At 44.9% G+C, this 12226-nt stretch overlaps 1 protein-coding gene across 1 annotated transcript in view; it reads left to right on the top strand.

Moving 5' to 3' along the window:
* The window catches only part of DISC1 (DISC1 scaffold protein), a 329162-nt gene that overhangs the window by 108407 nt on the left and 208529 nt on the right, over positions 1-12226 (top strand). Inside the window, exons 5-6 of the mRNA XM_049645005.1 lie at positions 3506-3635; positions 8247-8482. Coding sequence (XP_049500962.1) covers positions 3506-3635; positions 8247-8482 — 366 coding nt within the window. The remainder of the gene's footprint in view (positions 1-3505; positions 3636-8246; positions 8483-12226) is intronic.

Below are 12226 nucleotides of genomic sequence, written 5' to 3'. Positions count from 1 at the left end.
TTCCTTCCTTCCTCCCTCCCCCCATTCCTCTTCCTTCCTTCCTTCCTTCCTTCCTTCCTTCCTTCCTTCCTTCCTTCCTTTTTGAATATAGCTGACACACACTGTTACATTAGTTCAGGTATACAACTTAGTGATTTGACAAGTTTATACTGTATGCTGTGTTCACCACAAGTGTAGCTACCATGTGTCTTGTTCCATGGCTGTGACAATATCATTGACTCTGTTCCTTGGGCTGTGCCTTTTATTCTGGTGACTTACTCATTCCGGAACTGGAAGCCTGTATCTCCTTATCACCCATTTCACCCAACCCCCCACTCCCAACGTTCTGGCAACCATCAGTTTGTTCTCTGTATTCATAGGTCGTATTCTGGTTTTTGTCTATTCATTGAATATTTACCCAGAGAAGATGAAAATACTAATTTAAAAAGATACATGCATCCCTCTGTTTATTGCAGCATTATTTACAGTGGCTAAGACATGGAAGCAACCTCAGAGTCCGTCAGGAGACAAATGGATAAGGAAAACGTGGCACATGTGCATGTGCATATACATGGTGGAATATTATACAGCCATAAAAAAGAACGACACTGTGCCATTTGGGACAATGGATGGACCTAGAGGGTATTATGCTAAGTGAAATAAGGGAAATAAACTAGACTAAGAAAGACAAACACCATGTAATTCCACTCATAAATGGAATCTAAAAACAATGAGTTGTTTTCTTTCCGAGAAACGTGGAGGGACTGAGACCCTGTGTGCATGCACAGATGAGAACATGCAGCTTTGTGCTCCTACTTGCTGAATCCTGAAGTCGGTATGCATGTGCAGGCTAGGTACAGCTCTCTGGAAGGATCTCCCGAGGGAGGGGACGGGTGTACTTTATGCCTTCGACTGTCTGAAGGTATTGATACCTGCTTTCCCACAGGGGATGACGCCCTTGATCATTAATGTATGAAATGTGATTGATTTCAAACACAGACATGTCTGTTTTGTCCAAGGGCTACAACAGACAGGTTGGCTATGTTAAAATATTTAAGTAAACAGTGTAGCTACTTAGTGTATGTGGTAGAAAACATTTCCGTTATGGTGTTAAAAATAACATACGCTTACTAGAGAAAACTTAGAAAATCAAAGATTGGCCAAAAGAAGAAATTCCACCACTCAGAGGTGAGAGCTGATAACATTTTGGTGGGTATTTTCCTTATCTTTTATATACATGAGTTTTTTTTTTCCTTACAATAGTTGTTTCATAGTATACATATTACCATAATAGCTGCTTTGAAAAAAGTGATCATTTTCCATGGGGTTACATCTTCTTTGGTGACCTAATTTTAGTGGCTGCGCAGAGTGACTGCCGTTGTTGACTGCTCTGGTCCTCGTTTGGGGTACAATTGTGTGTGTTCAGTTTTGGGCTATTAAAAAATGTATTTTTTTTAAACTTTTATTTATTTTTGAGACAGAGAGAGACAGAGCATGAACGGGGAAGGGGCAGAGAGAGAGGGAGACACAGAATCGGAAGCAGGCTCCAGGCTCTGAGCCATCAACCCAGAGCCCGACGTGGGTCTCGAACTCACGGACCGCGAGATCGTGACCTGAGCTGAAGTCGGACGCCTAACCGACTGAGCCACCCAGGCGCCCCTAAAAAATGTATTTTTGCAGCCAATCTTTGTGCACATCTGTGATCATTTACATATGATGAATTCTTAGGAGTGGGAATATAGGATCCAAGTTATATTATATTTTATGCTAAATTCTTATTCCCTTCCCTCACCAAACAATCATGGTTCCCGGAAACCTTTGCCAGTTAGGTGAAAAATGATATTTTATGTTGTGTGAATTTGCACTGAAAAGTATTTTTGATGGTAAACATTTTCCTTGACTCTTTGTAATTCCTTTGTTTGAATTTCTGATCGACGTGTTCGTCTTTATTCTTCTTGGTTTGATAGAACTCTTGAAATTAGCAATATTTTTCCCTTTTCTGATTCCTGACTGGCAATATTTTCCCCAGCTTGTTGTTTGCCTTTTAATTGTAGTTGGTGGTGTTTTCCTAGACCGTAGCCTCCTTGAATGGTTGACATGGGTTTTCACTTAGGGTATATATATTTTTTTCTGTCCAACTGCATTGAGCCAGAAATTGAATACTTTAAGGACGAATTTGTCATCCTTTAAGGACAAATGCCTGCAAGACCCTTACAAAGGCAACTCACCAGCATGAGCTCAAGCCTATGCTGCATTTCCCCCAGCTTTGACCAAATGTGTCAACTCCTGCAGGAAAAAGACACAGAGCCAGATTTTAAGTGGGTTTTGACAGTCTTTTTGCAAACCTTTTCTGAGAAGCTCTGACCCAGGCATCTGCAAGCCAGTCATACCTCTTCTTAATCTCCACAGCCTGGAATTTGGCTCTGGACGATCAAGTCAGTGCTGTCCAATAAAACATAATGCAGGGGCGCCTGGATGGCGCAGTCGGTTAAGCGTCCGACTTCAGCCAGGTCACGATCTCGCGGTCCGTGAGTTCGAGCCCCGCGTCAGGCTCTGGGCTGATGGCTCGGAGCCTGGAGCCTGTTTCCGATTCTGTGTCTCCCTCTCTCTGCCCCCCCCCCGTTCATGCTCTGTCTCTCTCTGTCCCAAAAATAAATAAAAAACGTTGAAAAAAAAAATTAAAAAAAAAAAAAAACCATAATGCAAACCACAGGCACGATTTCAGATTATCCAGTAGCCACACTAAATAGAAGAAGAAACAGGTGAAATTAATTTTACAAAATATTTAATGCAACCCAATACATTGAAAATATTAGCATTCCAACCTGTAATGCACAAAAAATATTGAGATATTTTTGCCCTCTTTAAGTCTTTAAAATCTGGCGTGGGGGTGCCTGTCTGGTTCAGTCGGTAAAGCCTGCAACTCTTGATTTTGTCAAGGTCTTGAGTTTGAGCCCCATGTTGGACATGGAGCCTAATTAAAAAACAAAAATATCTGGGGCGTATTTTACAATTTCAGCACATAGCACACGAGACTAGGGGCCATGGTACTGGACGATGCAGGTGTAAAACAGTCTGGCTATGGGTGAAAAAGCAAAAGCCCCAACAGATTGTAATTAAAACAGAAACTTACATTAGGGACCTCATCCCTATGACCTGGCTAAGTGTGAGAACAGCTGGTGGCCACTTGGTGAAATTTCTCTCTCTCTCTCTCTTTTTTTTAAGTTTTAGAGTGAGAGAAAGAGAGAGCATGAGCAGGGGAGGTGGGGTGGGGAGAGAGAAAGCAAGAGAGAGAGAGAGAGAGAGAGAGAGAGAGAATCCCAAGCAGGCTACACCCTGAGCGCAGAGCCCGAGGCAGGGCTCGATCCCACGACCCTGGGATCATGACCTGAGCTGAAATCAAGAGTTGGACGCTCAACTGACTGAGCCACCCGGGTGCCCCTGAAATTTCTTTCTCTCAACATTTTGTAGATCTGGGGATTTCAGCTTCTCTACCTCTGTACCAATATGCACGTTTTACTTTAAGGGCCAGCAGTGACGGCGCCCAAGCCCTGCTCAGAATGGAGCCAAAGCGGTTCGAACCCACTGCCCAGGACGCCCTGCATGTGTCCATCACCAGACGAGACTGGCTTCTTCAAGAAAAGCAGCAGCTGCAGGTAAGCAGGTGAAGAAGAATCTTCAGGAAATGGGCCAGCATTTTTCTTACCCATTTAAGCCACATGGGGCAGGGCGGATCTTTGCTTTGCTTGAATGTAGCAATTAGAGCTTTGGCCGTCCACCCGTGAAGTACAAAAGGGAGAGATGGGTGGAGATGGCTGGAGGGCTTGTAGGAATCTCATTACCTACTAGGGGTTTGAAAGCTCAGTGGTGTTTGTGCCTGTTTTCGATATTCCTCATTACCTTTTGAATACGCTTTCCTTGTCTGCCAGGCCAATTTGTCACCTCTTATCATTTTGACCTTTACGAGGTTCTTTTGAAAAGCAGGAAGAAATCCGTGCTATGAAAATCCTTTATGGAAAATCGTATCTAGTTAGGACTGTAAGGAGCAACTGTTAGAGGGCAGAGTTGTAAGTAGGGACTGGGCAGGCTGGCATGTCTGGGAAAAGCTGGCGGGCATTGCATGTCCAGGTTGGCCCAGAGCAGTTGGCCAGGGGCTAGAAGTCTTGGAGCAGCACTGACTTAAAGGCAAGAGGCAATCAGGAGGTTGAAAGCTCCTCTACCCCCACCTTAAAGCTGGGTCCACACCTGCTAGAACCTGGAGGCTTTGAGGCAGGAATGGGGAACAAGAAGGAAGCATCCATTGAAGGTATCTGGACTTCCAGAAAGAGCATGGGTCTTTAATACCCGAGAGTTAATCTTGGTTTAGGCTCTAAATAACAGAATGAATTTAGATCAGTTTATGGGGCTTGGGCAAGTTACTGGACCGCCCTCCTCCCATCCCCACTCCCTCATGCAGGGTATTCTTGTTATCTGAGTTTGCCCACCCAGGTCCCCAAAATAGCAAGGTGGCAAAGGGAAGCAAAAGTCATCACAATTTGAAAATATTCTCCAATAAACTGAATGCTTATATATTCAGTGAGCATTACCACAAAATTTCAGGTGAAAATGTGAAATCTTGTTTTTGTTTTGAAGAATATGTATCAGTTAACGGTCTACATAATTCCTGCTGATGTCAGAGTGTACAGAAAATAATTTTAGCTCAGGATACTTAGTGTTTGAAGGGAATGTTCTTGGCAGAACTCTGGGGGAGAGGTGGATATTCATTCAGCAGGTATTTGAATGCCGCCTCTGTGCCAGATACTGTTTGAAATGCTTAGGATTGAATGCTTAGGATGAAGTTGATGTTCTAGTGGGGGGGGGGCATGGGGAGATACATAAGAAATGGCAAACATGATAAATACCTAAATTATCTACTTACCCTGTTGTAGGGTGGTAAGAGCTATCATGCGTAGGCTAAGGTCAACTCATTGAACAGTGAGATTAAAGCAGAGGGAACAGCCATGTGAAGCCTGCAGTGTGGATGTGCCTCCTGTATGCAAAGGGCAGCCAGGAGGCCAGGCTAGGATAGAATGGTGGAGGAGAAGGTCAGGGAGAAAAGGGATCTTGCAGGGCCTTGCACACCTTTGTAATCACTTGAGCTTCTCTCTGACTGGAATGTGGAGCCATTGGAGGGTTCTAAGCAGTGAAGTGACATAATCTGATCCCATTTTAAAAAATCACTTTGACTTCTGTGTTAAGAATAGGGTGTGGGCCGTTTGCACTGCTGGTGGGAATGCAAACTGGTGAAGCCATTCTGGAAAACAGTATGGGGGTCCCTCAAAAAATTAAAGATAGAACTACCCTACAACCCAGCAACTGCTCTACTAGGTACTTACCCAAGGGATACAGGTGTGCTGTTTCTAAGGGGCACATGCACCCCAATGGTTATAGCAGCACCATCAACAGTAGCCCAAGTATGGAAAGAGCCTATGTGTCAATCGATGGATGAATGGATAAAGAAGATGTGGGGTGTGTGTGTGTATGTGTACACACACACAATGGAGTATTACTCGGGAGTCAAAAAAAATGAAATCTTGCCATTTTCAACAGCATGGATGGAACTGAAGTGTATTATGCTAAGTGAAATTAGTCAAAGACAAATATCATATGACTTCACTCATGGAATTTAAGATACAAACCAGATGAAGATAGGGGAAGGGAGGGAAAAATAATACAAAAACAGGGAGGGGGCGAAACATAAGAGACTCCTAAATGCAGAGAACTGAGGGTTGCTGGAGGGGTTTTGGATACAGAGATGGGCCAAATGGGTGATGGGCATTAAGGAGGACACTTGCTGGGGTGAGCACTGGGTGTTATACGTAGGGGATGAATCACCGGATTCTACTCCTGAAATCATTATTGCACTATATGCTAACTAACTTGGATGCAAATTTTAAAAAATAAATTAAAAAACAAAGAATAGGGCATAGGGCCACTGTGAAAAAGCACAGTGAGTCTTCAGAGCATTAAAAATAGAATTACTGTGGCACCTGGATGGCTCAGTCTTTTGAGTGTTTGACTCTTGATATCTGCTCAGGTCGTGATGCTGTGGTCAGGGGATCGAGCCCCACATAGGACTCCACACTGAGCCTGGAGCCTGCTTGGGATCCTCTCCGCCCCCCCCCCACCCCCCCTTTGTGTGCCTCTTCTCTGCTGGTGCTCTTTCTCAAAATAAATAAATAAACATCAAAAAAAAAAATAGAATTACCACACAATGAAGCAATTCTACTTCTGGGTAGATGCCCAAAGGAATTGAAATCAGGGCCTCAAAGAGATGTCCATAGCAGCGTTATTCACGATAGCCAAAAGGTGTCCCTCTGTAGGTGAGTGGATAAATCAAATGTGGTACATCCACACAATGGACTATTGTACAGACTTAAGAAGGAAGGCAATTCTGACACATGGTGCAACTTGGATGAACCTTGAGGACATGATGCTAAGTGAAATAAGCAAAAGGACAAATACTCTGATTCTACTTCTATGAGGTTTCTAGAGATTCATAGACACAGAAAGTAGAAGGGTGGTTGCCAAGGGTTGGGGGAAGGCAGGGTAATGGGGAGCTGGAGTTTAATGGGGACAGAGTTCTGGTTTATAAGATGAAACGAGTTCTTGGACAGACAGCGGCAGTCGTCGCAGAGCAGTGTGAATGTACTCAGTACCACGGAACTGGCATTAAAAGTGGTTAAGATGGGGAGCCTGGAATTTTGGCTCAGGTCATGATCTCACGGTTTTGTGGGTTCGAGCCCTGCATTGGGCTCCATGTGGACAGTGCAGAGCCTGCTTGGGATTCTCTTTCTCCCTCTCTCTCTGTCCCTCCCCTACTCACCCTGTCTCTCCCCCACTCTCCCCCTCAAAATAAATAAATAAACTTCAAAAAAAATCTTAACGAGATGATTAAGGTGGTGAATTTTATGTTACATGTATTTACCACAGTTTAAAAAGAAGAAAGAAAGAAAGGAACAGGGTTTGGGCAGAGGCGGAGTTGGGGAGTTTAACTGGGAAACAATGGCAATAATACTGTAGTGTGGGACCAATGGAGACACACATTGTCTTCTTCTTAGCGTGTCTTAGGGGTGGATCTTCAGCTCCGCCTCAGAGTCTATCCCCCACCCCCTACTGGAAGTGGGGTCAGGAGGTTGCAATTGTAGGTGATCTGTAGCTTGGGTTTAAGACAATGTGGATAAGAGCTGGGGAGGCGCCCAGGATTAGCGCTCTGCTCTTATCAGCCAGAAACCCATGCACACATCATGGGAGGGTGGTGACGGAAAGAGCCTCACTTTAAATTCAGAACACCGTGCGCTGTGAGATGATTATGTGCTCTAACACTGTGCACACAATGTGTGTTCAGCTGCCTGCTGCTTGTTTTCTTCTTTGACCTCAAGAGTGGATGATACTCTATAGATTCTTTGGATTTTGGTTTGCTATATTAGTGGAAATTAAACTTACTTAATATTTTTTATGAACCTTAGACTGCATCAGACTATCTGCAGCATCCCTTTGCTCTTTCAATCTTGTAGACTTAGGAAATTGTGATTTAAAAAAAAAATTTTTTTTTTTAACATTTATTCATTTTTGAGAAACAGAGAGAGACAGAGCGTGAGTGGGGGAGGGGCAGAGAGAGAGGGAGACACAGAATCCGAAGCAGGCTTCAGGCTCTGAGCTGTCAGCACAGAGCCCAACGCAGGGCTTGAACTCACGGACCGCGAGATCACGACCTGAGCTGAAGTCGGAAGCTCAACCGACTGGGCCACCCTGGCGCCCCAGGAAATTGTGATTTTTAATCTTTCTCTACACACTAACTTTTCATGGTTGGGGACAGACCGACCAAGGACTGTCTGCTTTTCTTTTTCGGTCTGTGACCTGTGTTACCTGTTAGCTCGTACCTCAAGCACATGACATTTGCTGGTCTGTGTTGTAGCTCTTCTGCCCGAAAGGAAGTAAGTCATTTATGTATCTGCTTGGTTCTTCCAAGTCAAATTCCTGGCTCACCCCCCATAGTTATTTAATACTTGGGAGAGAATGTTTTTCCTTATGCCAACTAATCAGAAATACAAAGCTGGCGTGATTTTTCCGCTTCAGCAAACCTCCAAAAATCTGCCCGGCTCAGAAGGGGAGTTTCATGGCTCTCATGCATATGGCTGACTTTCATTTGACGGACTCATTACCAGCAGAGCGGTTTGCCACGAGCAGGGTTAACTTATAAAATCTGGTTTCTCCGCTTTCTACAGAAAGAAATCGAAGCTCTCCAAGCAAGAATGTCTGTGCTGGAAGCAAAAGATGAGCAACTGAGAAGGGAAATAGAAGAACAAGAGCGGCTGCTCCCGTGGCAGGGCTGCGACCTGGCCGCCCTGGTGGGCAGGCTGTCCCTGGGCGAGCTGCAGGAGGTCAGCAAGGCCTTGCAGGACACCCTGGCCTTAGCCAACCAGATTCCCCTCCATGCAGAACCACCTGACGCCGTAAGGAGGTATTGATTTCCTAACTGACTTTGGATCACTCGCCTCCTTGACCTGTTTATGGGATTGATGTTGCCTGCTGTCCCTCATACACAAGAATTTTCTGAGCAGGGCTGTAGTTTTTCAGCAGAAGCACTATCATGATTTTGAACAGGAGAATTCTTCATTGTGTGGGACAGACCTGAGTTTTCGAGGTATTTTACAACCTGGCCAGCAACCCAACCTACTAAATGCCCATATTCCTTCCCATTCTACTGTGTACTAAGTTATCCCCAGGGGCATCTTCTCTCCCTTTGAGGTCTGTTGGAGATTCTGATGCCAGTCTTGGCTGAGGACAATCATCTGAAGAGAGGTGAACTATACTCTCCCTGAGGGCGGGGGCTGAGCCGTTAAGAGGGGGAAGCTCAGTCAATGACAGTGTTTCCGTCAGGAAGAATGCATGGTTGTTAATAATAGCTAGCATTTATTGAGCGCTTACTCTTTGCCAGGCATCGTGCTAAGCTTTATGAGTTGCTTCTATTATCATATTTACTTTATAGATGAGGAAAACAAAGTTCAAGGTTAGCAATTTGCCGGAAGTCGCAATAAGAGGCAAAATTGATACTTAAGCTGCTGTCTGTTCCTTCTCAGCCGAGTTTCCTATCTGTTTCCTGTGGAGTGAGAATCTTGCCTGTATTCTGTATTGTGCAGTGCCCACAAGAGGCACTTCACTGTCTTATACTTCAATGTCATGTTCCTATTTTGGTGAAAGACAGAACTCGCACATCCATGTGCTTTAGATAAAAAGCCGAGGAGTGCCTGGATGAGTATGCAGCTGGGTAGTGAGGTCTGCAAGTGCTGTGGGTGTCGAGCAAGGGGGCGATTCGTGTTCTGCTTCGTTGGTTCGCCAAAGACAGTGCTTCGTAAAACTAACCACCTGTCGTGGCTGAGAACATGGACTCCGCCATCTGATTATCCTCACTCAGCCACGTGGCAGCTAGAATCCTTTGTTATTTGGGGGAGGGGATGATAATAATAACACCTACGTTACAGGGCTGTTATGTGGACCAGCTGCTAACACATATAAAGCTTTTATAGCAGTTTACTATGGTTACCACTTGTCGGTTTTTTTTCCTAAATATTTTAAACATTTTTTATTTTTTTATATATAGAGAGAAAGTGCAACTGGGGAGGGGGGCAGAGGGAGAAAGAGAGAGAAAGAGAGAGAGAGAGAGAATCTTAAGCAGGCTTCAGGCTCAGCACAGAGCCTGGCACGGGGCTTGATCCCACGACCCTGGGATCATGACCTGAGCTGAAATCAAGAGTCAGACACTCAACTGGCTGAGCCACCCAGGCATTTGTCATTTTTTAAAACTTATTTTTTAAATATTTATTTAATTTTGAGAGAGAAGGAGAGAGAGCATGAGCAGGGGAGGGGCAGAGAGAGAGGGGAAACAGAGGATTCCAAGCAGACTCTGTGCTGACAGCAGAGAGCCCGATGTGGGGCTTGAACTCATGAACTGTAAGATCATGACCTGAGCCAAAGTCGGAAGCTCAACTGACTGGGCCACCCAGGTGCTCCTCCACTTGTCATTTTTATTATGGGATTTCAGGCTCCTGAAGGCCTTCAAACTTCCTGTCCCAATGTGTCTTAGACTATTCAGTGAATAACGGTCCCCTCTTATACACGTATCACATCCTATCCAGCCAAGAAAAGCCAGCTCCGGATGCTGTTCTAGGGAGGTGCTCAGGACCCCTTCCAGCCCTAATACTTCCCTTCAGAAATCTAACTCATGCCCACGGAGAAGGAGAAGAGATTTGGATTGTTGCCAAATTTCAACTAAAGGAAACTGACCACTGACTATGCCATGTGCTCTCTCTCTGCACCTTCATATGTATCCTTATACTATTGCCTCAGCCTGTAAGGATCTTTCCCACTCCTGCTTCCTGTGGAAGTCATTCTACATCTTTATGTGTCCACACACACACACACACACACACACACACACACGTACATACACATACGTAGGTGCAAGTCTATATAATATGTATAGTATATACTTTGTATGTCACATATCATCCGTATGCCCATAGTAACACGTGCATTGTATTATACATTATATGCATGTATCATGTGTAATGCATAAGATGAAATATCCATGCGAATTTATTATTCTCTTTACACATGCATATATTTACATGTGAGACTTAAAATGATCCCTTTTTGGTCCTGCCATCCAGATGTGTCCTACTTATTTCTCCTTTTGCTTTTAACAGCACAGAGGTTTCTTATATGCCTCTCCTCTCTCCCACAAGCTGATGACTCTTTGCGGGACGGAGCTGGGGCGTGCTTAACTTAGAATCTGCTGCAGTGTGGCACAAAGCCTCTGTGTTTTGAGCTGAATTCATGGGCAGCACCCTTGCGGGTGTGTCCTGGGCCTGTACAGAGATGCAGAGGGCGTGCTTTCTCACACACTAACTCGTGGCGATCAGAGTAGCCCGGTTTGGCAGGCGGGCCACCCTCCTTGTCGGCGTTTTACAGACGAAGATGCAAAAACTCCAGAAGTTTTCCTGGTGATGCAGCTGCTAAGAGACCTTGTATACATCCACAGCGGCCGTGGCATCCGAACCAATAAAAGACAGTCTCTTTCCAGAGCTCCAAGGAAGTTATTTCTCTTCGTGTAAAACGAGGATCCCCATGGTACAGTAGGCTGATAGAGCAGGGCCCCTAGCTTGGATCTTCTCATTTCTAGTCTGTTATTCTGCCCAAGTTCTCAGCCTGGGATGTTCATCAGGAGCTCAGAGCACTGCCGGCACTGAGCGGAGTTTTGTGTTGCTGGAGGGTGACCACCCTGGGGCATCACATAATCTGGATGACCCTTGGCATCTCCTTTATTTACTCAGAGGTACAGGCAGGCTCCTCCCTGCCTTAGGGCAGTTTGGGGTGTGTAGGTACAGGTTTTGACCCATCAGCTTCCTTTCTTCCACACTAGGGAGGTGAGGCTTCACGCTGTTCCTGGCCAAAAATATTAACTGGAAAAATCATTGTTATTATGTGGGCTTTCCATTTAAGAAGGAAGACACACCTTTTCCAAGCTGATGGGCTGCAGCATGGACTCCCAGAAATGGAGAAGTTGAAAGGAGCCAGTGTGCAGTCATATGGCTTCATAGATCAGAGAGTGCTTGGTCTAGTATTTTTAACTAATTGTGCATGATCCTGTTAACTTAGTTTTTCCTATGAGATACTGGTTTTCTTTTAGAAGATGTTGACTTGGGTGGGGTTGGGGGGGTGGGCATATCTCATAGGAACCCCAGCCAGAAGAATGGATCTTCCGTGCATCAGTAGCTTTGTTGACAAACATTTTTGTTTTTTATGAGAAGAGTTTCTTCTTAGGCCAGATGGGGAGATGCTGACAAAGTGTGAAATAGGCCAATCTTGAAGTCTTACGAAGACAAGGTGTAGCGACTGGTATTGTTACAAATATCTGGAGAAACAGACCACTCAACATCACAGCCGTTATCATCACTGGTGAAGATTTTTCATAGAGACCAGCTCAGAACGCAGGGTGCTGTCTGGGAAGAAGCTGTTTCTGATTTACTCAACTCAGTAATGTGCAAGTTCAAAGGGAAGGATATGCTTCTTTCCTGGATAAACTACACATTCAGCTTGAAAAGGAACTAGGATAGCAATCGGCATTTCTGAGAAAATCACTGGTGGAGACTGCGTGCTTGCATGGCGCCATTGTTTCTGAGCGTTGCTTGTTGGGAATCATCTG

Source organism: Panthera uncia, chromosome D2 (assembly GCF_023721935.1).
Source record: "Panthera uncia isolate 11264 chromosome D2, Puncia_PCG_1.0, whole genome shotgun sequence".
Classification (NCBI taxonomy): Eukaryota; Metazoa; Chordata; class Mammalia; order Carnivora; family Felidae; genus Panthera; species Panthera uncia.
Note: the sequence above shows the minus strand (reverse complement) of the source record. Positions and strands in the feature narration are given on the sequence as shown.